Source organism: Oncorhynchus mykiss, chromosome 28 (genome assembly GCF_057628025.1).
Source record: "Oncorhynchus mykiss isolate SJ-2025 chromosome 28, ASM5762802v1, whole genome shotgun sequence".
In the NCBI taxonomy this organism is placed as follows: domain Eukaryota; kingdom Metazoa; phylum Chordata; class Actinopteri; order Salmoniformes; family Salmonidae; genus Oncorhynchus; species Oncorhynchus mykiss.
In genome coordinates this window covers 6181765-6209409 of record NC_143049.1, presented here as the reverse complement: position 1 = coordinate 6209409, position 27645 = coordinate 6181765, and the positions used below count along the sequence as shown (strand labels likewise).

At 44.6% G+C, this 27645-nt stretch overlaps 2 protein-coding genes and 1 long non-coding RNA gene across 6 annotated transcripts in view; 1 reads left to right on the top strand and 2 right to left on the bottom strand.

Annotated features, from left to right (window-relative positions):
* Window positions 1-3826, bottom strand: part of LOC110508385 (zinc finger protein 704) — a 104168-nt gene extending 100342 nt beyond the window's left edge. For 2 of the 4 annotated variants that reach the window (XM_036967064.2, XM_036967066.2), the window contains exon 1: window positions 2266-3826. In XM_036967064.2, coding sequence (XP_036822959.1) covers window positions 2266-2559 — 294 coding nt within the window. In that variant the 5' untranslated portion in view covers window positions 2560-3826. The remainder of the gene's footprint in view (window positions 1-2265) is intronic. The other 2 variants (XM_036967067.2, XM_090225672.1) reach the window with 2 other exon arrangements.
* Window positions 1-27645, top strand: part of LOC149970689 (uncharacterized) — a 184563-nt gene that overhangs the window by 43750 nt on the left and 113168 nt on the right. The gene's annotated exons all lie outside the window — the stretch shown is intronic.
* Window positions 24860-27645, bottom strand: part of LOC110508384 (uncharacterized) — a 95134-nt gene continuing 92348 nt past the window's right edge. The window contains exon 9 of the mRNA XM_021588884.3: window positions 24860-26125. Within this exon, the coding sequence (XP_021444559.3) occupies window positions 25538-26125 (588 nt within the window). The 3' untranslated portion in view covers window positions 24860-25537. The remainder of the gene's footprint in view (window positions 26126-27645) is intronic.

The following is a 27645-nucleotide window of genomic DNA, read 5'->3' as shown; positions in this document are numbered from 1 at the left end:
AACCCGACCAAATTCATATAGAAATGTGTTTTATAGATCCGTCATTCGCATTGAAAGCAAGCCTGTTCGCTATTTCTATGTGTAACAGTATAAGTTTAAACCGTCCCCTCGCCCATACCCGGGCGCGAACCAGGGACCTTCTGCACACATCAACAACTGACACCTACGAAGCGTCGTTACCCATCGCTCCACAAAAGCCACGGCCCTTGCAGAGCAAGGGGAACTACTACTTCAAGGTCTCAGAGCAAGTGACGTCACTGATTGAAACGCTATTTAGCGCCCACGCTAGCCGTTTCACATCCGTTACACTCACCCCCCTTTTGACCTTCCTCCTTTTTCCGCAGCAACCAGTAATCCGGGTCAACAGCATCAATGTAACAGTATAAGTTTAAACCGTCCCCTCGCCCATACCCGGGCGCGAACCAGGGACCTTCTGCACACATCAACAACTGACACCTACGAAGCGTCGTTACCCATCGCTCCACAAAAGCCACGGCCCTTGCAGAGCAAGGGGAACTACTACTTCAAGGTCTCAGAGCAAGTGACGTCACTGATTGAAACGCTATTTAGCGCTCACGCTAACTAAGCTAGCCGTTTCACATCCGTTACATATGCTTCCCGCTCTTAAGTTTAGTTTTTGCATCTTTTACTTTAGGTTTTGTACACCAGCTTCAAACAGCTGAAAATACAATGTTTTTGGTTATGGAAAAATATGTCACAGCAGTTTAGATGGTACAATGATTCCCTACATTATACTTGCTTGTTTTGTCACAAACTGAAATTAGGCAAACCATTAAAATTTTAGCAATCAGAAAAAGCAGTTTCTGCATAGTGCATCTTTAACCTTCCTAATATTGAGTTTCACCCCCTTTTTCCCAGAGAACAGCCTCAATTTGTCAGGGCATGGGCTCTACAAGGTGTCGAAAGCGTTCCACAGGGATGCTGGCCCATGTTGACACCAATGCTTCCCACAGTTGTGTCAAGTTGGCTGGGTGCCCTTTGGGTGGTGGACCATTCTTGATTCACACGGGAAGCCTGAAAAACCCACCAGTGCACCTGCCACCTACTACCATACTCCTTTCAAAAGGCACTTCAATATTTTGTCTTGCCCATTCACCTTCTGAATGGCAAACATACCGAATCCATGTCTCAATTGCCTCAGGGCTTACAAATCGTTGTTTAACCTGTCTGCTTCCCTTCACCTACCTACACTGATTAAAGTGGATTTAACAAGTGACATCAAAAAAGGATCATAGATTTTACCCTGGTCGGTCTGTCATTGAAAGAGACAACATTCATATTGCATGCATATCAACAATATCAAAACGTTTCTAAGAATTTTCCATTTGGCATGTCTCGATGTAATGATATGACAACTGTAGCAGTTTTGGGCAACCCTTCCCCGCGTTTGTTCCATGCTGGCTGAAGACCTTGTCAGCCAGTTAATAGCGAACACCAGACACATATGAAAGGGGTTAAGTGTCTTAGACGAGTAGGTGAAAGCTCTTATTATATTTGTTGACGTGCTGCAGTCAAATTTTGGCACCAGTAGACGAGCTACCTAGCCATGTAAACCACGCCCCTCTGCAAACACCTTCTGGTTTGTTTGTTAAAAGGCTGCATTTATTTTTGAATTAGGTAAGAGAATAAAACATTACCAAATGTGGCATTTTGTAAATTAGGCTTTTTAATAATCCTGCCTCCATCCCACCTCCTGAATAAGTGTTTGACATGGGGAGGGGACCAGTACATTTATGATCAAACTTTATCAATGTAGAAGCAACAGATATGTTCATACTTTGGTCGTCCTACTTTGATATGGTTTCATCCATATGACCCAATTTCATGAAAACATGATTTTGACTGAACATTTAAAAACTTTGAACATGCAATGGGCCGCCATTTTAACAGATGAAATCCGTCATATATAGGCTACTATTTGTAATTAGTAGGCTAACTAACTCGGGTTAGTCGCATGCCTGACCTATATTTTCACTTGAGAACATAACCGGGTCACGTTGTCAGCAGAGTTAGCCTCTTCGCTCCGGGAGCCCTGTAACCTTATTGGGCGCACAAACTGTGGGCTACAGGTCTTCCGGAGCGAAGAGGCTACAGAGAAGTCAGAGCGGACTGGTTCTGTATTGCGGGTGACTGCACAATTAGGCTTTTCGGTAACAATGGGACTTCATGTGAATAATTTAATAGGGTGGAAATGAATAACTAACCAACTCACTGTTAGACCAACAAATATGGAATAGAACCTACTTTATTCAGGTGGTATTTTTCTCTCCCTGATGACAGGTCATTCACATTGAGGACGGTGTCCTGTCTTGTACATTCTCTTAAAGATCCATCATCCAACACGACTTTGTAGAAAACTGCTCCCGTTGCGGGACCATTCTTGCACGCCAGAATGACACCGCTGTCCGCAGTGGCGGCGACAGTAATTTTGCGTCCCTTGGACCCCTCTGCATGCTGATCAATACCGGCTTGTTTCGAAGCGCCCCCGAGACGTATTCCAACAGCGGACATGTCAAGCAGACGTTTAGAATTCATCATTGGACTAGAGAAAGATGACCCGCTTTCTATAGATTTTAGTGCAGATATCTGTAATAAAATACATTTATCGGGATTGTCTGGAATCGATCTCCGTCTGTTACCGCTGTTCTACGGTATAGTTAAAGATTGTTTAGTTATTTAGTAAAATAAAATACCACGCCTCCACTCCCCTGCGTGTCCAGACCACTGGTGCAGCCTGGTGAGCTTCACAGGGCACCGCCTTCAGTTCACTCTCATTGGTCCTCAGAATACATAAACACTCCAGTTCGGCACGCAGCCTTCGGAAGCCAGCAGCCCATTGGCTAGTTTGGACTTTGTCACTTCTTATCAGCGAAGATTGTGGGGGTGTGTCGCTCCAGCTTGCCCTTTGCCGGCCGGCCGTTGGAAAGGGGAGAAATGAAAACAACAAGTAGGCCAAGACTTGGTTGAAGTCGAAACAGTAGCCTTATGTCTGTGGAGATCAAGTGTATCAGCCTATTCACAACTTGAAAGAGGTGCGAAAGCGTGGAATTAATCACTCGTTTTAACACCGGATAATAACAAAAATGAGCCTATGCCATTTTATCAGTGTTTCCGTAGCCTAAATGCCTGTGTTTACATTAAAGGGATAATCCACCCCCAGAAAAAAAACAATGTAACTCAAGTATATTTTTCACTCAGTGGGTAAAATAAACCATTTCAACATAATTTAACTTCTAAACTTCTTAGCCTTGGCAGCCGATAGTTGGTGCTAAATCTGCACTATCTAGGATTGATGTGCATTCCCGGTAATACATGGACAGCTCGTGCATAAAGCATCCTCCATGCAGGCTGCAAAAGCACCATTTTCCTCCTTAAACAGCTATAATGGTAAAAAAAAAAGGAAAAATATGTTAACTGTCTCAATAAAACACAATTTTCCACCACCAATTTACTATGTTGCACACTGCTTTCACCCAAGTTGGTGAATTGTCTGAAAATGGTGGTGCTCTCTTTAACCTGCTCCGGAAAGTCACTTCTGGTCGTAGCTGTACTCGCTCTAGTCACAAAAAGTGGTGTAAAGTACTGAAGTAAAAATACTTTAAAGTACTACTTAAGTAGTTGTTTGGGGTATCTGTACTTTACTTTACTATTTATATTTTTGACAACTTTTAGTGTTACTCCACAACATTCCTAAAGAAAATAATGTAAATTTTACTCCATACATTTACCCTGACACTCCAAAGCACTCGTTACATTTGGAATGCTTAGCAGGACAGGAAAATGGTCCAATTAACGCACCTATCAAGCGAACATTCCTGGTCATCCCTACTGCCTCTGATCTGGAGGACTCACTAAACACACATGCTTCATTTGCAAATTATTTCTGAGTGTTGGAGTGTGCCCCTGGCTGTCCGTAAATAAACAAAAACTGAAAAGATTTGTGCAGTTTGGTTAATATAAGCTATTTGAAATCATTTATAGTTTTACTTTTAAAACATAAAGTATATTTTTTGCAATTGCATTTACTTTTGACACTTAAGTATATTCAAAAGTAAATACGTATGTACTTTTACTAATGTAGTATTTTACTGGGTTTAATTGTCTGGGGCTGTTTTCATGGTTCGGGCTAGGCCCCTTAGTTCCAGTGAAAGGACATCTTAACTCTGCAGCATACAATAACATTCTAGACGATGCTGTGCTTCCAACTACATGGCAACAGTTTGGGGAAGGCCCTTTCCTGTTTCAGCATGACAATGCCACTGTGCACAAAGTGAGGTCCAAACGCCATATTAATGCCATATTAATGCCGATGATGTTGGAATGAGATGTTCGACAAGCAGTCCAAGGCTAGTTCCTTAGCTCAGTGTTTCACTCCCATTTTTGATTACTATACTGGCTGTCACATGATTTTACCCTTGGGGATTAAAGTACTACTATACTCCCTATACTTACCATTAGACATACACTACCATTCAAAAGTTTGGGGTCACTTAGAAATGTCCTTTTTTTTAAAAGAAAAACTCATTTTTTGTCCATTAAAATAACATCAAATTGATCAGAAAATAATAAGATGGGCAAAAGAACACAGACACTATGTAGATATTCCATTAAAATCAGCTGTTTCCAGCTAAAATAGTAATTTACAACATTAACAATGTCCACGCTGTATTTCTGATCAATTTGATGTTATTTTAATATACAAAAAAACTTTTGAACAGTAGTATAAGGGCACAAGGCGAGACCCAAATGCAGACACAGGAGGCAGATGGTTGAGCTCTGATATTTATTATACCAAAAGGGGTAGGAAAAAGGCAGATCGGGGGTGAGAGTTCATAAACCAGGTCAGAGTCCAAACAGTACCAGTCAATAGGCAGGCTCGAGGTCAGGACAGGCAGGGGTTCAGTGAACAGGTCCAAGTCCAAACAGTACAAGGGGATAGGCAGGTTCGAGGTCAGAACAAGCAGAGTGATCAGGCAGGTGGATTCGGCATCAGGACAGGCAAGGGTCAAAAACCAGGAGGGCTAGGACGGCTGCTGCCTCATCTTCTCACAGCGGATTAAAGTGTTGATCCTACTGCTTATGCTGGGCCTCAAGTGTCTCCAGGTATGAGGCCTCGCTCTCCCATTCAGGTATTCACTGGTTATGCTCGCAGTGTGTTTTCCCTTCCCTGGGAAAATATATAGGCAGAAATAATGACACATACTTATGTACATGTACTGTTAAGAAACTAACTGTGAGAACTGGTAAATCCCCCTGGATTAATGATGAATTTAAAAATTGTATGGTTAAAATAAATTATGCAAAAGAGTTGGCAAACTTCAGCCTGTAAATTGAGAAATGTTGTGACTAAACTTAACAAAAATAAATGGTAGTACCAAACAAAGATAAATGACATAAAACACAATGGGAAAAGACTTTGGAGTACCTTAAATTATATAATGGGCATAAAACCCAATTAATCTCCATTGTTCATTAAAGTTGATGGGTCATTTATAACAAAACCTTTCATTATTGGCAATCATTTCAATTAATATTTCACTAATAAAGTGGGAAAACTCAGAAGTGAAATTACAACATTGAACAGTGAACCATCAGGTTTTTCTATAAAATATCTAATAATGAAAGACGAGGATTGCTGTTTTGAATTTGGTCAAGTTAGTGTGGGAGAGGTTGCATTTTTTTTTGTTATACATCAATAATGACAAGCTACCAGGTATAGACAAACTTGATGGGAAACTATTGACAATGGTAGTAGACTGTACTGCCACCCCTAGTATCTTTAATCAAAGCCTAAGTGTGTGTCCACAGGCGTGGAAGAAAGCTCATGTACAGTGCCTTGCGAAAGTATTCGGCCCCCTTGAACTTTGCGACCTTTTGCCACATTTCAGGCTTCAAACATAAAGATATAAAACTGTATTTTTTTGTGAAGAATCAACAACAAGTGGGACACAATCATGAAGTGGAACGACATTTATTGGATATTTCAAACTTTTTTAACAAATCAAAAACTGAAAAATTGGGCGTGCAAAATTATTCAGCCCCCTTAAGTTAATACTTTGTAGCGCCACCTTTTGCTGCGATTACAGCTGTAAGTCGCTTGGGGTATGTCTCTATCAGTTTTGCACATCGAGAGACTGACATTTTTTCCCATTCCTCCTTGCAAAACAGCTCGAGCTCAGTGAGGTTGGATGGAGAGCATTTGTGAACAGCAGTTTTCAGTTCTTTCCACAGATTCTCGATTGGATTCAGGTCTGGACTTTGACTTGGTCATTCTAACACCTGGATATGTTTATTTTTGAACCATTCCATTGTAGATTTTGCTTTATGTTTTGGATCATTGTCTTGTTGGAAGACAAATCTCCGTCCCAGTCTCAGGTCTTTTGCAGACTCCATCAGGTTTTCTTCCAGAATGGTCCTGTATTTGGCTCCATCCATCTTCCCATCAATTTTAACCATCTTCCCTGTCCCTGCCGAAGAAAAGCAGGCCCAAACCATGATGCTGCCACCACCATGTTTGACAGTGGGGATGGTGTGTTCAGCTGTGTTGCTTTTACGCCAAACATAACGTTTTGCATTGTTGCCAAAATGTTCAATTTTGGTTTCATCTGACCAGAGCACCTTCTTCCACATGTTTGGTGTGTCTCCCAGGTGGCTTGTGGCAAACTTTAAACAACACTTTTTATGGATATCTTTAAGAAATGGCTTTCTTCTTGCCACTCTTCCATAAAGGCCAGATTTGTGCAATATACGACTGATTGTTGTCCTTTGGACAGAGTCTCCCACCTCAGCTGTAGATCTCTGCAGTTCATCCAGAGTGATCATGGGCCTCTTGGCTGCATCTCTGATCAGTCTTCTCCTTGTATGAGCTGAAAGTTTAGAGGGACGGCCAGGTCTTGGTAGATTTGCAGTGGTCTGATACTCCTTCCATTTCAATATTATCGCTTGCACAGTGCTCCTTGGGATGTTTAAAGCTTGGGAAATCTTTTTGTATCCAAATCCGGCTTTAAACTTCTTCACAACAGTATATCGTACCTGCCTGGTGTGTTCCTTGTTCTTCATGATGCTCTCTGCGCTTTTAAAGGAACCTCTGAGACTATCACAGTGCAGGTGTATTAATACGGAGACTTGATTACACACAGGTGGATTGTATTTATCATCATTAGTCATTTAGGTCAACATTGGATCGTTCAGAGATCCTCACTGAACTTCTGGAGAGAGTTTGCTGCACTGAAAGTAGGGGCTGAATAATTTTGCACGCCCAATTTTTCAGTTTGTGATTTGTTAAAAAAGTTTGAAATATCCAATAAATGTCGTTCCACTTCATGATTGTGTCCCACTTGTTGTTGATTCTTCACAAAAAATACAGTTTTATATCTTTATGTTTGAAGCCTGAAATGTGGCAAAAGGTCGCAAAGTTCAAGGGGGCCGAATACTTTCGCAAGGCACTGTAAAGCTAATGTTATTCCATTGCCTAAAAATAGTAAAGCACCCTTTTCTGGCTCTAACATATGCCCAATTAATTTGCTGCATGTTCTTTGTAAACTGATGGAGAGGATTGTGTTTGACCAAATACGATGCTATTTTTCAGAGAACAAATTACCTACATTTTTTTGATCATGCAGTTAGAGAAGGCCACTCAACTTGTACTGCACTGACACAGATGACTGATGTGGTTAAAATAAATGGAGAAAAATATGATAGTTGGTGCTATATTGTTAGATTTCAGTGTAGCCTTTGATGTTACTGATCAAATTATTGTCATTGAAAAAACACACTTGCTATGGCTTTACATCACCTGCTATCAATCACATGGTTGTAGAGTTTATCCAATATAACCCAGACAGTGTTCTTCAATTGAAGCTTCTCTAACACCAGTTATGTACAGTGTGGTGTCCCTCAGCGCAGTTGCCTTGGGCTGTTATTCGTCTCTATTTTTACAAATTATTTGCCACTGGTACCTTACACAAAGATAGAATGACTATGCATGTAGACGATTCCACACTCTACATGCCAGCATGCACCCAAAGCCAGTGAGCTCACTGAAATTCTAAAGAAGGATCTACAGTCAGCTTTGAATGGGTGATTAATAATAAACCGGTCTTAAACACATCTAAAACTAAAAGCATTAGTTTAGACCTAAACCTCAACTGGAGATGTACATAAAGGGTGTGACCATTTAAGCATGTTGAGGACGCTAAACTCCTAGGTATAATGGATTATCACGGTCAAGTCATATTGAAAAAGTTGTTGTGTACATACCCCACAGGACATTCCACCAGGGGTCTCTTCACAGTTCTCACTCTCACACGCTACAGCTAGTTACGCTGAAGATCTTTGGTAGCTAGCTAGATAGTAATTTGACTAAAAACAATGTATTACCGTGCTGGTCCTTGCTGCTCGTCGTCATCATGGCTTCAAATATCTCTGATCCACTTTTCTTATTGTGGCCTGTTATCTTTTTATATTCTTGTTTAAGCTTCTTAACTTTTTTCTCTGCAGTGTTTTACTGACCAATGGCTTCCATTTCAGATAACGTATCCAATATGTTTTGGAAGACCTTTTTATTCCTGGTGGAAGAACCCAATTGTCTCTGGATGCTGGAGTCGGCCCAGATGCTCAAAAGTGTTTGGACATCTCCAACTGACCAATTTATAGCTTCCTTTTTGTTTTCAGCTTTAGCGTTATTCGTTACTGTAGCTGTACCATTCGTAGTCAGATTTACCTTCTCTTATAAAAATGGCAACAGTGACTCGCGCATGAGTATTCATAACATACGCGACACTGTGACATCACTGTGAGAGACTAGACCAATCATTGAGGACGGCCATTTGTAATCCCACCCACCTACTCGGTGTGAGGTCAGTACCAGATATCAAACGAGGCTGAATATACCAGATATTCACAGCACGGCACGGTCCTGCAGTGGAAAACGCACCGTAACTCTGTTATGGCTCGTTGGCCAGATAAACACCAAGAATAAGGTCTGTGGTAAACACAGGTTTAATGTTTTGTTCTATGAGATAATCTACATCAACTAATATACTGTCACGACTTCCGCCGAAGTTGGTCCCTCTCCTTGTTCGGGCGGTGTTCGGCAGTCGACGTCACCAACCTTCTAGCCATCACTGATCCATTTTTCATTTTCCATTGGTTTTGTCTTGTCTTCCTTCACACCGGGTTCCAATCCCATCAATTACATGTTGTGTATTTACCCTCTGTTTCCCCTCATGTCCTTGTCGGTGATTGTTTGTTGTATGTGTTGGTGCTAGTTATGTTTTGGTGTGAGACGGGTTTTGCACCCTCTTATTTTATTTTGTAAATTTTGGTTTTCTGAGTTTTTGTATATTCATTAAACTGCTCCGTTTATACCAAGTTCATTCTCCTGCGCCTGACTTCCCTGCCACCAGCACTCACCCATTACATATAGGTTTTGGGGAATTTTGAAGCATTTATTTAATCAAAACCACCACATAAACGCTTCATAATTTATAAAGGTCCTGTTGACTGACTGATATTACGTCACAGAACAAAATGTATAAGATTTCCTAAACTTGAGTTAATCTCATACTTTATTTTCAACGTTTATCCCAAAAAACCTGACTGAACGAACCAGAGGTAACTCATTTCTGAGGAGCTCCTGTCCCAGCTTGTGCAAAATAGAAAAGTTAGCACATATGATGTTGTGGCCATGGAGTCCCTGTGTCACTTCCAAGACAACCCACATCCCTTGGTTCTTCTCAGGGGCTCCTCCATCTGGCTTCCCTGTATTGCAAGTTCCACGCATATGATGAATCCGCATCACAGGTCGCCCAGATCTTGATTCCATATTTTGCGGGTTTAGACGGCATGTACTGCCTGAAGGGTTAGCGGCCCCTAAATGGCATAAGGTGCTCATCAACAGTAACGTTGGGCCCAAGGTTGTAAAACAGGGGAAGGAGGTCCACCCACTTGTCCCACACTGTCCTGATTGCCGCTAGCTTGTCTCTCTGCCGCCGAGCTGGTCTTGTGTCTCGGTTATCGAAGCGGATAATCCTGGAAATAATGTGGATGTTTTCCAGAGACTTGCACTGAAAACTTCTCTGCCAGTTTCTGCATCCCACAGAGATTCTGTGGATTCCCCATTGGATCTGAAAACACCAGAAAGTATAAGAACCCCAAAGTATGCATGTTAATGAGTTTGGTCCATCTCCTTCCAAAAACATGTGGCTGGCTGCTGATGGGCTGGTGGCTGAGGGTCAATCTCATCCTCTTCTTCCAACTCACTGTCAGACTCCAAATTGACAGAGACAAGATCCTCATATTCCGAAAATTCTTAATCTTCCAAAGTGGAAGACGTTCCTTCCACGCTAGTTTCTCTCTCTCAAAAAAAAACAATTCTAAGGCTCTCTGATCACAGATTGTTTTTGCCATAGAGATTGATTGAGGTAAGGAGCCACAAATGCAAAGCTATTTATTTGTGTCCCTCCTCCAATTTGCACCTGGCTGGGCTAGAGTCTGGGAAAAAACAGCATTTTTTACAATGTGTCCAAATATTATATCAAAATAATATATTGTAATTACATTGTGCAGGTTCCTGCAAGATATGGTATAGTTTCACACACTACAGACAGACAGGCAGGGAGACAGACAGGTTCTTGGTGTTGAAACAGCAGGCCCAGGGAGGAGGAAGACAGAGTGAAGACTCACAGCAAACCTTTTTGTTTCATTTTAACTTGTTTATACGGTTGGAGCAAGAAACACAAGCATTTCGCTACACCTGCAATAACATCTGCTAAACACTTGTATGTGACGAATAAAATGTTATTTGATTTGACAGACACTTTTTCAAACTTTTATTACCCTCGGGTCCCGTGGGCCCGAACACCACATATGTAATATAAATATGTAGGGGGTGCACAGTGTGCACTCAATGAAAATGTGTTCTTTTACATGTTATTCACAGAAAATGAGCCAATGTCAATGAGTCTCAGGTTGAAAAAAAATAATCAATTGTCCCGGAGACCCGAACACCACACAAGGGTTAAAGGTCATGTTAACTGTCTGATATTATCTGACAAAACAAAACACATAAAGCCAATGTCACATGTAGAAATCTGGACTCAATTTATGTTGCTTGCAACAAAGTTGCTCCGTGTGTCTACATTCTTAATTTAACCAGCTAAATTGACTGAAAACCCATTCTCTTTTACAACAACAACCTGGGGAATAGTGACAGAGGAGAGGAATGAGCCAATAGGACGCTGGAGATGATTAGTTGGCCAGATTAGGAATTTAGTCAGGACACCAGTGTTATTACACCATGAGATATTTACCACAGAGAGTCAAGACAACCATTTAAGGTCCCATCCAAAAGACGGCACCCTACACAAGGCAATGTCCCCAATCACAGCCCTGGGGCATTGGGATATTTTTTTTAGACTGGAGGGAAGAGTGCCTTCTACTGGCTTTCCAAAATCACTTCCAGCAGCATCTGGTCTTCCATCCAGGGAACAACTAGGACCTAACCCCACTTAGCTTCAGAAGCAAGCCAGTAGTGGGATGCAGGGTGGTATGCTACTGCAGCATTGTCCAACGTGAACTGCACTAGCTAGCTAGCTAGCTTAGCTTGTCGCTTGCTTGGTTAGCTAGTTGGCTTGGTAAAACATGGATGGCAAATATGCAACATTTTGGCTCGCTAGGTAAATGGTACATCGAGGATTTGTCTGAATCAAAACTTTTACAATTACCAATTGGTTTGATAAACAAATAGTTTATGAATCCATGTTGTGATATATGACAGGATGTTGCCATTTCAGTTGCGTTTGAACTGCTTTGTGTATCAACAAAGTTGCTTGAGAAGATATCATTTGCAACTTGCATCTGCAACAGAAATTGCATCCAAATTGCTTTGTGTGACACAGTGTCTCTTCTGTTTTCAGGTGAACATTTTTTAATAAAATTGTAAGGGAAGTAATTAAATGGTATGGGGGTTTTAAGGTAAGTGGTATGCTGTTAATATGTTTAATCATAGACCATATGAATACGTTTGGCATGATTACTTCAGTAGTAACTTTTCAATATGACCCCACCTGTGATTTGGGGCACCATGAAGTCTGCAGCGTTATCAGAAGTCCCCAACACATTCATTACATTATAGTACAGCTCTGCACTTAGCAAAATAGTGTCATTTTAGTTATCCCTTAATCTTTTCTCATCATTGATCAAATGTTCCCTCCTTCAGCATTTTGAGGGTTTTCTGTATATTTGTCCAATGATGACAGGGCATATTGTTCTGTTTTAATGTTACTCCTGAATCACCATGATAAATATACTTGTTACGGACAACTAGGTGTGGTGGGTGGAATCAGGCGCAGAGAGCAAGGTTCAGTCGTTTCTTTATTCCCCAGCACAACAAAACAGTCACGCCAACACACAGGGCGTATATATGTTGCCAGTCCAAACAACAGGACAAAATAGTCCGGAGAATAAATACACGAAAAATAAATCACACCATCAAACACAGAGTAACAAAGACAAGCCCGCACAAATACCCAGCGGGCCTAGTGCCCTTAAATACCCTACAAACAAAACCTAATACTAAACAGGTGTACCCAATTACCCAATAACCCAAAACAAACGGAAAGGGAATCGATGGCAGCTAATAGGCCGGCGACGACGACCGCCGAGCACCGCCCGAACAGGAAGAGGCACCATCTTCGGCGAGGTTCGTGACAGTACACCCCCTCTGACGCGCGGCTCCCACAGCGCGCCGACCCCGGCCTCGAGGACGACCCGGAGGACGAGGCGCAGGGCGATCCGGGTGGAGGCGATGGAAATCCATCAAGAGGGAAGGATCTAAAATGTCCCTCCCCGGTACCCAGCACCTCTCCTCCAGACCGTACCCCTCCCAGTCCACGAGGTACTGCAGGCCCCTCACCCGGCGTCTCGAGTCCAGAATAGCTCGTACTGTGTACGCCGGGGACCCCTCGATGTCCAGAGGGGGTGGAGGGACCTCCGGTACCTCACTGTCTTGTAGGGGACCAGCTACCACCGGCCTGAGGAGAGACACATGAAACGAGGGGTTAATACGATAATAAGAGGGAAGTTGCAATCTATAACACACCTCGTTTATCCTCCTCAGGACTTTAAATGGCCCCACACACTGCGGCCCCAGCTTCCGGCAGGGCAGGCGGAGGGGCAGGTTTCGGGTCGAGAGCCAGACCCTGTCCCCTGGTGCGAACACCGGGGCCTCACTGCGGTGGCGGTCAGCGTCTCTCTTCTGCCGTTCACTGGCCTGCCTGAGAGAATCCTGGACTGCCCGCCAGGTCTCTCTAGAGCGCTGTACCCACTCCTCCACCGCAGGAGCCTCGGTCTGACTCTGATGCCATGGAGCCAGGACCGGCTGGTAGCCCAGTACGCACTCGAATGGCGACATATTCGTGGACGAATGCCGAAGAGAGTTCTGGGCTAACTCTGCCCACGGGACGTACCTCGCCCATTCTCCTGGCCGGTCCTGGCAATACGACCTCAGAAACCTGCCCACTTCCTGGTTTACTCTCTCCACCTGCCCATTACTTTCGGGGTGATAACCAGAGGTAAGGCTGACCGAGATCCCCAGACGCTCCATAAACGCCTTCCAAACCCGAGACGTGAACTGGGGACCCCGATCGGAAACGATATCCTCTGGAACCCCATAGTGCCGGAAGATGTGGGTAAATAGAGCCTCTGCAGTCTGTAGGGCCGTAGGGAGACCAGGCAATGGGAGGAGACGGCAGGACTTAGAGAACCGATCCACAATGACCAGAACAGTAGTGTTCCCCTGAGATGGGGGAAGATCAGTAAGGAAATCTACCGAGAGATGGGACCATGGCCGTTGTGGAACCGGGAGGGGCTGTAACTTCCCTCTAGGAAGGTGCCTAGGAGCCTTACTCTGGGTGCATAACGAACAGGAAGAGACATAGAGCCTCACATCCCTAGCTAAGGTGGGCCACCAGTATTTCCCCCTAAGACCCCGCACTGTCCTATCAATCCCCGGATGACCCGCAGACGGTAGTGTGTGAGCCCACCGAATCAACTTATCACGGACACCAAGCGGTACGTAACTTTTACCAGTTGACACTGTGCAGGCGCAGGTTCAACCCTCAACGCCCGCTCGATGTCCGCGTCCACCTCCCATACCACTGGGGCCACCAGCCGAGAGGCTGGAAGGATGGGTGTGGGTTCGATGGACCGGTCCTCTGTGTCATAGAGACGGGACAGCGCGTCGGCCTTAGTGTTGAGGGAACCTGGTCTGTAAGAGATCGTAAATCTAAAACGTGTAAAGAACATGGCCCACCTAGCCTGACGCGGATTCAGTCTCCTCGCTGCTCGAATATACTCCAGATTACGGTGGTCAGTCCAGATGAGGAAAGGGTGTTTAGCCCCCTCTAGCCAGTGTCTCCACACCTTCAGGGCCTTTCCCATAGCTAGTAACTCCCGGTCCCCCACATCATAGTTCCGCTCCGTCGGACCCAGCTTCTTAGAAAAGAAAGCGCAGGGACGGAGCTTCGGTGGCGTGCCCGAGCGCTGAGACAGCACGGTTCCAACCCCAGCCTCGGACGCATCCACCTCCACTATGAATGCTAACGAAGGGTCCGGATACGCCAACACGGGAGCCCCAGTGAACAGTGCCTTCAACTGGTTGAAGGCTCCATCAGCCTCTGCTGACCACCGCAAATGCACCGGGCACCCCTTCAGCAGTGAGGTAATGGGCGCCGCTACTTGGCCAAAACCCCGGATAAACCTCCGGTAGTAAATGGCAAACCCTAAAAACCGCTGCACCTCCTTTACCGTGGTCGAAGTCGGCCAATTACGCACGGCGTTAACGCGGTCACACTCCATCATCATCCCCGAGCTGGAAATACGATAACCCAGGAAGGAAACGGCTGGTTTGGAGAACACACATTTCTCAGCCTTAACGTATAGGTCATGCTCCAGCAGTCGCCCAAGAACCCTGTGCACCAGGGAAACATGCGCGTGTGGTAGAATAAATCAAGATGTCATCAATATAGACCACCACACCCTGCCCGTGCAAGTACCTGAGAATCTCATCTACAAAGGAATGGAAGACGGCTGGAGCATTCTTCAACCCATACGGCATGACGAGGTACTCATAGTGGCCTGATGTGGTACTAAACGCTGTTTTCCACTCGTCTCCTCCCCGAATACGCACCAGATTATACGCGCTCCTGAGGTCCAGTTTTGTGAAGAAACGCGCTCCGTGGAATGATTCCACCGCCGTAGCGATGAGAGGTAGCGGATAACTAAAACCCACTGTGATCGAATTGAGACCTCGATAATCAATGCACGGACGCAGACCTCCCTCCTTTTTCCTCACAAAAAAGAAACTTGAGGAGACGGGTGACATGGAGGGCCGAATGTACCCCTGTCTCAGAGCTTCCGTGACATATGTTTCCATAGCCAGCGTCTCCTCCTGTGACAGTGACTCCGGGGAAGTGCAGCGTTCTCCAGGAGGTTTATCACGCAATCCCACCGTCGATGGGGTGGTAATTTAGTCGCCTTCTTCTTACTAAAAGCGATAGCCAAATCGGCATATTCTGGGGGAATGCGCACGGTGGAAACCTGGTCTGGACTCTCCACCGTCGTGGCACCGGTGGAAACTCCTATACACCTCTCTGAACACTCGTCTGACCACCCCTTAAGAGCCCCCTGTTTCCATGAAATAAGGGGATTGTGAATAGCCAGCCAGGGAACCCCCAACACCACCGGAAACCCAGGTGAATCAATAAGGTAGAAACTGATCCTCTCCCTATGATTCCCCTGCGTTACCATGTCCAGCGGAATCGTGGCCTCCCTGACCAGCCCTGACCCTAGCGGTCGGCTATCTAAGGAGTGCACGGGGACAGGTGGGTCTATCTGCACTAACGGAATACCCAATTTACGGGCGAGTCCACGATCCATAAAACTCCCAGCTGCGCCTGAATCGACTAGCGCCTTATGCTGAAGAGAGGGGAAAAACGCAGGGAAAATTTTTTACAAAAACATGTGACCAACAGGGAGCTCTGGATGAGTTTGGTGCTTACTCACCTGGGGTGGCCGAGGAGTGTTCCGCCGACCATCTCGACTCCCAGAGGGACTCCTCCAACACCGGTCCGAAGTGTGTCCTCTCCGTCCACAATAGGAGCAGGAGGAGCCCCCTCTGATACCCCTAGATGCAGCTCCTCCCAACTCCATCAGAGTGGGAGTGGGAGAGCTGGAAGGTGGAATTAACAGGACCCCTTATGAACGCCCGCGGGCAGCTAGCAGGTTGTCCAATCGAATAGACATGTCTATTAGTTCATCCAGGGAGAGAGTTGTGTCCCTGCAAGCTAGCTCCCGGCGGACGTCCTCCCGGAGACTACACCGGTAATGGTCCATCAGGGCCCTGTCATTCCACCCAGCACCAGCAGCTAGGGTCCTAAACTCCAACGCAAAGTCCTGCGCGCTCCTCGTCTCCTGTCTGAGGTGGAACAGTCGCTCACCCGACGCTTTACCCTCTGGTGGATGATCAAACACTGCTCGGAAACGGCGGGTGAACTCCAGGTAGTTGTCCCGAGCCGAATCTGGACCGTTCCAGACCGCGTTAGCCCAGTCCAGGGCCCTGCCCGTTAAACAAGAGACGAGGAGGCTCACCCTCTCCTCACCCAAGGGAGCCGGACGCACGGTAGCCAGGTAGAGGTCTAGCTGGAGCAAAAATCCCTGGCACCCAGCCGCTGCTCCATCGTACTCCCTCGGGGGGAGAGACGCAGTGCGCCGGACCCAGAGGACGAAACAGGTGGTGACGGCAGTGGTGGAGCTGGGGTAGACGTCGGTAGACCACTCCTCTCCCATCATTCCATCCTCTCCATCATCTGGTCCATCGCGGTACCAATCCGATGGAGAACCGCTGTATGGTGATGGACGCGCTCCTCCAACAAAATAGTCCGGAGAATAAATACACGAAAAATAAATCACACCATCAAACACAGAGTAACAATGACAAGCCCGCACAAATACCCAGCGGGCCTAGTGCCCTTCAATACCCTACAAACAAAACCTAATACTAAACAGGTGTACCCAATTACCCAATAACCCAAAACAAACGGAAAGGGAATCGATGGCAGCTAATAGGCCGGCGACGACGACCGCCGAGCACCGCCCGAACAGGAAGAGGCACCATCTTCGGCGAGGTTCGTGACAATACTTGTTTTTATTGAGTGTATTATACAAAGCTGAGATTTACTTTGAAGTCCAAAGTGTAGGAATACAGGTGAAATCAGTTATTGACAAAGACATGGTGGCAGGTCACGTGAAAATCCACAACCGTTAACCAGCCCAGAAAAAGACTTGTGTGGTAAAAAAGAAGAAACATGAAACACCATAAAAGAAAACATTGTCATGCACACATAGACATGTTATAAAGGTGCTACTTTATTATAAAAGTAAAAACTTGAGACTGATATTTTATGAATTATTATAAAACATTTACAATCTTTTGGATTTTTTTTCCACGTTAAAACCCTGTGCCACGTTAAAACATCCTAGACCACAGAAGCTAGCAATGACAAGCCATTGGGCCTTCACATTTAGGAGATAAGTAAGCTACCCATTCTTTGCTCCAATGTAAAACCACATCTGTGATAACCATTCATATTTCCACCAACACCAAGTCTTTCAGCATACCACCAACAACAAGTCAAATAGTTATGTATAACATCACAACAATAATATTACACATTACACCATTTGCCTCAACATGTCTTCGTCAGTTATGTTTGTGCTAAACTGAAAGGTAACAGGAAATATAAATTGATGCACAGTACATTATTTGCCAAAATATGCAGTTGCGAAAGATGTCTCAGTAAGTACTGTTTAGCCTTTATTTGGTCTTGGTCCTGCCATGTCTTTGTAGATTCAGTCTGTGCTAAACGGGTTGAATGAAAGGTCAGTGAATTTCCGCAGGCGACTAGCAGTGGCAGTGCTAGATGATGCTAGATCTGTGCCCAAAAGCTGCTCAAATCATCTCAGCTGTTAGTCATTGGTCATATCACACATATGCTGCACTATTGATGTTGAAAGCATGCAGGGTCGGCATTACCCCCAGCCCATGTTCTGCTCCAACCCCATATCTCTCCATGAGTCCCTCAGAAGAAGCAACATCAAAGGTTATATACACCCCCCCCCCCCCCCATTACAAGTCAGGAAAACAAAAAACAAACATCAGGAAATAAATTAGGTAGCACAATATTTTGTTACTTTTTTCATTTTCATCTGGTCAAAAACATGCATTTTGTTTCAAGCAGAAAGAAAATGCACCAACAGTATTAAAGAAACAACTGCCGTCTTCATGGCAGTGGCATCCGCTATTTAAACACGTATCATGGTCAATAGGTAAAAACCGAACATAAACAATACATTAAGAAAATACAAAACAATACATTAAGAAAATACAGAGTGCATTTCATAAGATGTATTTTATAGTAAACCTATACACGCTAACTTAACGTTTTTCCATTGCAGAACTCCATTTTCCACACACTCTCCTAACTTTAGAGGGCTTGTTATAACACATACTGTTATTATTCATCCCACATACATCTACGTCTCTCGGTCCCTGAGCAGTTTGTGTCCCTCTTTACCTCTTGACTTGATTACACCCCCCTAACCCCTAGTGTCACAGTTCTTCTTTCTAAGCTATTTCCCATTTACCAAAGAGCTACATGGGAAAGAGATAGTTTACTATCGAACACCACTTTCAGCACAGGCTAGAGAGGGGGGCTTTCCAAAAGACGCTCACTGGTCATTTTATGCTGTTCCAACTGACAGACTGCAGCTCAGAAAGCAGCAGTAGAGTCCTGGCATTGACTTCTGCCTGGGGAGCGAATCACAAACGCCCTTCACTACACTTACTGCATAATACAGCCAATAGCCCTGCAGCCCTCCAATACTCCATTATCCTGGCCATAAAATGTCATGTTAACAACAGCCAATAGAAATGACACATGAACTGCCAATGCTGATGCATCTCATACCTTTCTTTCTTTCTATCTCTCAGGGATAAGCTAACAAAAGGTCCAGCGTAGAGATTGTGACATCTGTTGTTCTGTGAAATATCTACCCATCCCACGCCGTTTCCCCGACCTGATGGCTTTGCCGAGAGTGTGTGTGTATGTTGCCATGCAAAGAAAATTGTGTCTAGCTCCAGGAGTTTTGCAAACAATGAACTTGAATAAAAATCGACAATAAATAAAACCAAAAGGGCACTCTTTGGGACAGCTTACCCCAAAATATACTTAGAAGGTGCCAATCATCCCCATTAATTTGAGACTACAGGGTCAGAAACACAGAGAAATCGGACTGCTGATAGGTACTTAGCAGAGTGTCTGCAGTTAACGTTTTGCTTTTCCCATAGAACAGTTTTACCTTTGACTTCCTCCGTTTAAATTCTCCAGGCCAAGCACCTTGTTGGGCTAATGCATGCTGTAGTGTAGCTAATGTAAGCTAACTAGCAAGGTGTGCTAATGTTGTTGCTAGCTTGTTAGAATTTGTAGTAAGCCCTTGTTGATACTAACCAGATGGCCAGAACTAGGTAACTGTCACGTTCAGACCTTTATTTCCTTTGTTTTGTCTTTATTTAGTATGGTCAGGGCGTGAGTTGGGCTGGGCAGTCTATGTTTGTGTTTCGGTTTGGTTTATTTCACGTTATCGTTTATTGTTTTGTATTTCATAGTGTTCAGGCTTTTCTTATTAAAATCGTCATGAACACTTATCACGCCGCATCTTGGTCCGATCCTTACTCCTCTTCTGACGAAGAGGAGATCTGCCGTTACCGTAGCTAGCATAGCTAGTAACATTGTATTTAAATTGATTCGTTTTTGAATGAAGCAGCTACATGTTTGCTGTCTAGAAGTAGCTAGCTAGTTATGTTGTGCTAAATGGCGATGCTAACTGTTTAGCTAACGTTAGCAAGAAAGCGAACTGGCACTGGCAGTATGGGATAATGAGGGAATTCAGTTATCTTCTAGATCGCTAGCTTGGTAAAGCATTTAGTACTGTGTGCATTGTGCTGGGTTACCACATGTCCCGGATTGTGTGGGACAGTCCCGCATTTTTGCCCTTTGGCTTTGTTCCCGCATTCCGCAACCAATCATGACCCGAAATTGTTCAACAAATTCAAACACCCCTAATTTAGAAAAAAAGGTTGATTTCTTCCGTATTTCAGTCAGACATTCCAACCTGTCTCTTGCAGTCACATTGAGCTTATTAAAATGTATACAGTATCATAAGGATGTGGTGACCAGGATAAAGCAAAGCAGTGTGAAAAAAACAACACAGAAAAATAGAAAAATCTATGTACAGTGTGTGCAAATGTAGAAGAGTAGGGAGGTAAGGCAATAAATAGGCCCTAGAGGTGAAAATAATGACAATTTAGCATTAATACTGGAGTGATAGATGTGCAGATGATGATGTGCAAGTAGAGATACTGGGGTGCAAAAGAGCAAGAGGGTAAGTAATAATATGGGGATGAGCTAGTTGGGTGGGCTATTTACAGATGGGCTGTGAACAGGTACAGTGATCGATAAGCTGCTCTGACAGCTGATACTTAAAGTTAGAGAGGGAGATATAAGACTCCAGCCTCAGTGATTTTTGCAATTCGTTCCAGTCATTGGCAGCAGAGAACTGGAAGGAAAGGCGGCCAAAGTAAGTGTTGGCGTTGGGGGTGACCAGTGCAAAATACCTGCTGGAGCGCGTGCTATGGGTGGATGTTGCTATGGTGACCAGTGAGCTGAGATAAGCCTGGGATTTACCTAGCAAAGACTTATAGATGACCTGGAGCCAGTGGGTTTGACGACGGATATGTATTGAGGGCCTCCCAACGAGAACATACAGGTCGCAGTGAGTGGTAGGTAGTATATGGGGCTTTGGTGATAAAATGGATGGCACTGTGATAGACTACATCCAGTTTGCTGAGTAGAGTGTTGGGGGCTATTTTGTAAATGACATCACCGAAGTCAAGGATCGGTAGGATAGTCAGTTTTATGAGGGTATGTTTGGCAGCATGAGTGAAGGATGCTTTGTTGTGAAATAGGAAGCCGATTCTAGATTTCATTTTTGATTGGAGATGCTTAATGTGAGTCTGGAAGGAGAGTTTACAGTCTAACCAGATACCTAGGTATTTGTAGTTGTCCACGTATTCTAGGTCAGAACCGTCCAGAGTAGTGATGCTAGTCGGGCGGGAGGGTGCGGGCAGCAATCGGTTGAGGATGCACTTAGTTTTACTAGCATTTAAAAGCAGTAGTACTTTCAAGTATTTTTACTTAAGTACTCTACAACACGGATTTTGGACGAACGTGTGAAGGTAACCTACTTTTTGAAGTGATTTGTTTGACAATCAGATGAAGACAAGTTGTGTTTAACATTAAAAGGTTAAAAAAAATGCAGTTAAATTACATGTCTTTACTATAAAACCCTTTAAAAAAAGCACATAGTTCCTGTGAAAAAACATGCCCCCCCCCATATGGAAATCAAATGCCCGTCCAACTGATTTGTTCTGGCGCTGGCTCTGTAGTAAAGTTAGATCAAAACATAATGATCATTTGTATTTTACATAACAGACTCAGATATAATATCATAATGTTGTTGTTACACCAAAAACACCATCTAATTTCTTATGAGATTTTAGGTCAGCTGAATGTTAAAAAACAAAAGATAATGTGTCCAAAACTCAAAATACAGGAAGGCTAATAGTTTGTTAACACCATCAGCTCTAATTTAGTCACAAAACAGTAATTCAAGGAGATCTTAATGGATATTCCAATGAAACTGATTGAGATCAAATGATTGGCATGCAGTTTGGACATTTCACTGGTAAATCAGGAAGAATTATCATTCACGATTGACAGTGATGGTCTATTTTTAAACGTGGTATGCCTAACTTGGTGTTTGAGGGTATTTTTGGGGGTATTTTTTGGGGGAGGGGGGGGAGAAATGTGCTGCCCTGCCCAAAAAATTCCATGTAGGCTATTCAAATGTCCTGTAAAAATCATCCTGTTGTCCCTCATTTGCATATTTTAAATGTTGTCACCATATGTACTTACCAACTCGATTAGTTTCATATGAAGTGTGTGTGACTGCCTGGCTCAGTTAGCAAGCTAATGTGAGCTCGCTAGCTAACTATTGAGCGGCTGCACATTATCAAACTGAACCTAACTAAAAATCTTTCTTCAAGCACAAAACTCCTAGACATAAAATATGTCAAGATTGCTCAAGAAAAAAATCTATGCATTTTGCAGCTCTATTCTTTTAGCTAGGACAATTCTGATGAAAAGGTGGAGGATTACACCGGGAAAGGTCCCTATTCTTTACTATTTCTTGTCACTCCCCTATGTGGAGGTTAGTGCTCTCTGATTGGATCAAAGTTCCGTTTAAGGCCACTGACGAGCATTGAGATTCTACAAGTAGAAACCGCAAGTTTGTCGGCACCAGGTCGGCACACAGCAGGGACATATTTTGTTCTAGAAAGAGAAGGAATTGCATCCTAGTGGCGTGTCCAGGGGATGGCCCAGAGAGGCCCTGTTTCCCTCGCTCCGGTGAAATAGATTCAGCCTCTTGAGAATTTTACGGAAAATGATTAAACATGAATAGACACCAATGAGAAATCATTGTATTAATTGTAATATTTCAGAGGGAAGCCTGGCTTATTTTGGCATCCATGAATACACACCACTTGTAGGCCGAATGTCATTACACTTCTGGTGTTTGTAAATGTCCCTTTCCATTCAAATGACGGGTGCACAGTGTCTTTACTATGAAGCCCACCAAAAATGTTTGAGCACAAGCAAGCACATCGATTAAGGTTGTAAATGTTATTCCCGTCTAAACTGGGTATGTGCCTCACCTTGTCCACCCGTTTAACATGTTCTAGACACGCCACTGCAGCCTTCTACTGTGCTAAATACCTATCGGCAGTCCGATTTCTCTGTGTGTCTGTAACATAAGTCCTGCGAATTTCTCTACAAGGCTCTACACCACAGACCTTGTGGTATATGAATTCAACTCAACATTAGACCACTTTTGAGATGTGAAAAGGGAGGACTTAGGTGTGGGGTTGAACTATCCCAATAAGTTTGTCAGTTGTTGCTCTGTGGTCAGTCACTGTGGTCAAAGCTCAATAGTTCTGGATGGAATTAACAGTGTGAGGCAACTTGAGGTGGACCACTGCTTCGCTTGAACTGTGTCACCACTGACAACAAGAACAACGGTGGCCATTTTACCCTGACCTATCAACCCGGATGAGCTCGATACATCTCTACAAGACTAATATCTACAAGATTAAAATAAAGTTGCTCAAAATCCCTGCATGTAAGTCTGATAGATGTATTTCAGATGTATAGTGAATGATTGCTCTATGTAGACGTATACCACCATACCGTTTTCATCCAAAGCCACGTACAGCTACAAGACATCTTCAGCGTACTGTATGTATGGGCTATAGATCTGTGGTTAGGGGCAATTTCTACCTTGAACACCAAAAAGGAAAAGTTGTACAGGAGAGTGTTGGGTTTGAGACGAGAGCGCCTCCTCCAGGTTAGAGTATGTTACCGTCAGGGGTTAGAACCGGTTCAGAGAACAGAACCAAAAACCTGTAAAATAACAAAACATTTAGATGTACAGAATCACAACCGCAAATTAAACTAATATATACTATTCCGGAACAGAACTGTTATTTTAAAAGCATGGGAACTGGTTAATAATGTTATCTTACGTTCCGGGATTTTTTTTTTACATTCCCACAAAAAACGCAACAAAACGCCTATGCAAAGCCCTCACTATGTCACTCAGAAACGTATTCCTGCCAGCTGAACATCTTTGCCAGTGTGTGTGCATGTGTAGGCAACCTGTCCTTCCCCCTCCGAAGTATAGTCTAGTAGTCTACTGATGTTACAAGCGTGATTCAGAAATTAGAGAGAGATGTTTTTATTAGAGAAGAATAGATGAACCTTTTCAATGCTAGTTAAGGATACTATAATTATCACTTTTCACATTTATTAACCACAAAAAGGTAAGACATGTTCTTCTTTTCATTCTGGTGCCGCTCTACACACAGAAGCTTGTTAGTTAGCTAGCTAGCTAGCTGGTCCAACATTAAGCCAACTCTCTGAAGCTCAAAGACATTCTAAGTTCCTTCATAGAAGCCACTCCTCCGTAGGTATAATTTTGTGGCCCTAATTCCGATAATGTATATCATAACAACAAGATGCCCAGCGCATCAAGCCAAGCCTTCTTCACCCTCTCTCGCTCACTCCCCACTGGCCAAATTTCAGTCGCATATTGTGCTCAACACTCGTCTGTCCAATGCATGTAAATAGCTTGCCCGCTCCATAGCAATCTGCTCGATCCGCACTGATTGGTGAAGTCATTTAATGTTGAGCTAAATGTAAAGAAAATATATATATTTCAGAGGTTTAAAGAGGAACAGAAAGGAACAATATAAACATAGCCGCGGGAAGTAGGGGTGCTACCTGATCAATCGAAATGAATTTAATAATAATTATTAACAAAAAATATCTAAAATGTTTGAAGTAGGCCTGTATTACCCCTGTATTGCCGTAGAAAAAGACTCCTAATGTAGTTAGTCAGTAGTCTTCTAAGTGAAGCTACCAGTGACACCATCGATAATGTCATCAGGGGGTGGGGACTTGTAAGTGAAGCCACCTGGGTGTCTCCACACTTCTTTCCTCTGTCATCTTTGTGAGAATGTGTGTTTTCATGCACAACAATGTTTTCCTACAGTGTGTGTGTGTTTGCACATGTATCTGTGATTGCGTGTTATCATGTTGTGCGTTCTGTACAGGGCATGCTTTATTAAGGGTACCATCTTTATACAAAAATAAATATATATGTAAAATGTCACACAAATGGGTGTGTAAGGTAAGGTAAAGTGAATAGTGACACTGTTATCCAGTGCAAAACGTGATGCTCAGTCTGGTCTCGTTGGACCTGTTGTTGGAGTCTGGCTCGAATGATTCAGTCTCGGGTTAGCCAGACTGGGTTAGCGAGACTGGCTCTGTGATACATCTCAAAGACGTAGAGTAGTTCTGGTTCTGTTGGTCCAGTGGTGTAAATGAGGAGGAACCCCTGGAACTGGGTTCCTTTCAAAGCTACGACTGGCACTGGAACCCCTATCTGGAATCCCCCAGTCAGTGAACCAAAAAGTCAATTTCCACCACTGGTTGGGTCTGGTGTCTGCCCCTGGGTCAGAGACCTTGTCTAAACCTGGTGAATGCCTCCACATCCACCTCCAAACATTGTCTTCTTCTTTTGTCACTGGATGTGGCCATAATCATGTCACTGGAGACATTGTATTATGAAAGTGACTTCCGATGCTTGGTTTCACCAGTGGGTCTCATTGCTATATGCATTGTTGCCAGTCCCTTTCATAGCTCATACCAGGTGTAGACAGGGTCAGAAGAACCCAAACAGGTCTGATCCCCACAGTGTGTGAGCCAGTGTCTCTCAGCTACAGGCCAGTGACGTACATCTCCATCCCGTCGTTGAAAGTGAAGATGGTGGTGGTGCTGGCTGTGTTAGCACCCTGTTTCACATCACTGATGGTCTCATAGAAGTTCTCCCCCCCAGGCAGGGCCTTGGTTAGAGGGGCCAGGGGACCTGCTGGAGGTCCCTGGGGGCCCGGGGCCCCTGGAGTCGGCGCTTCCTGCTGAGGAAGCTTCTTCTTGGGCTTCAGTGTGGCGTTTGACCCCAGTACACCAATATTGGTACCTGCCTGCTCACGTTTCCGGTGGGAGTCTATAGTGGCGTACGCCGGGGCAGACTTGGCTACCACACAGGCGGGCCAGGTCCTGTCACCAACTGGCGCGTAGCAGGGCTCCTCGTGGGATCGGGCCTGACCACCCTGGATCCCCCGGCCACGACCCCTCACCCCTCCCCCGGAACCGGCCCACGCCCCATTCCCTCCTGCTCCTCCTCCCCCACCTCCTCCATTCTCCTCCACAGAGCACTGGTTTTGGGGGAGGGTATTGGCTCCATTGTTGTCCGGGGGAGGTTTCTTCTTCTGGGTTTTACACACAGTGGAGTAGGTGTCAGAAATCTGAAGTCAAGACAGAGAGAAGGAGAAGACACACTGAAACACTGTGCTTTCAGAGCCACATACAGTACAACTGTGGTTACACACATCTTATACATGCAGTCTTTTGTTCAATGGCGAGAAGGTTATAACACATGAGAATATCACTTACTGTACATTCAAATAAAGGATTACAAAATATTGCAATATTTGACCACAATGATTTTGGTCTACTAAAAATGTGTTGTACTAAATTGTATTTTTATTATACATAATGCTCAATTCAACACCTGTATTTTACAGGGTACACTGTAACAAAAAACTGTCAATTATACGTTAATTCCTTTTTTTATCAACAGTGAAATACTTGGAAACTTTTAACTGCAGCATACAGTACATTATGGTCTGGCATTGTGGGATATTGTTGTGGGCGGGGAAAGAATTGCTGCATTTTGAATGGTTCTGTTATTCCACCCCACAGTATACAGTACAGTACCATATCCAGCACCAGACCCAGTCACAGCACCAGAACACCAGAAGAGGGGTGGAGGAGGGACCAAACAGCAAACCTTCACCTGGTGCGAGCGGACCACATGGAAGTACCACCATTGACCTCTGGTCTAGGGCTCCCAGTGTGTCTGCTCGTCAGGTTGTCCTTCCTCCCTGCTACAGACCCAGATCCCGACCCAGCACCTGCAGCAGCCACAGCTCCTGGTTCCTGTTTTTCCCCAGTCTCCAGCACCAGACCCAGCACCTGCAGCAGCCACAGCTCCTGGTTCCTGTTTTTTCCCCAGTCTCCAGCACCAGACCCAGCACCTGCAGCAGCCACAACTCCTGGTTCCTGTTTTTTCCCCAGTCTCCAGCACCAGACCCAGCACCTGCAGCAGCCACAGCTCCTGGTTCCTGTTTTTTCCCCAGTCTCCAGCACCAGACCCAGCACCTGCAGCAGCCACAGCTCCTGGTTCCTGTTTTTTCCCCAGGCTCCAACACCAGATCCAGCACCTGCGGCAGCCACAGCTCCTGGTTCCTGTTTTTTCCCCAGTCTCCAGCACAAGACCCAGCACCAGTCCCGGTCCAAGCATGACATCCAGTCCTGGCCCCAACACCAGTATAAACCGAGGCTTTCCCAGTCCTGGCCCCAACACCAGTATAAACCGAGGCTTTTCCAGTTCTGGCCCCAACACCAGTATAAACCGAGGCTTTCCCAGTCCTGGCCCCAACACCAGTATAAACCGAGGCTTTCCCAGTCCTGGCCCCAACACCAGTATAAACCGAGGCTTTCCCAGTCCTGGCCCCAACACCAGTATAAACCGAGGCTTTCCCAGTCCTGGCCCCAACACCAGTATAAACCGAGGCTTTCCCAGTCCAAGCCACAACACCAGCACTAAACCTGGACACAGCACCGACCAACCCCAACTGCCAATTCCCTTCAGCAACTGCCAACTCAGACGCCACCCTTCCCCTCCCCCAACACAAAGACACAGACACATTGTGGACAGATTGAATGACTAAATGGACTGACAGATTTTTTTTTATTATTTTGA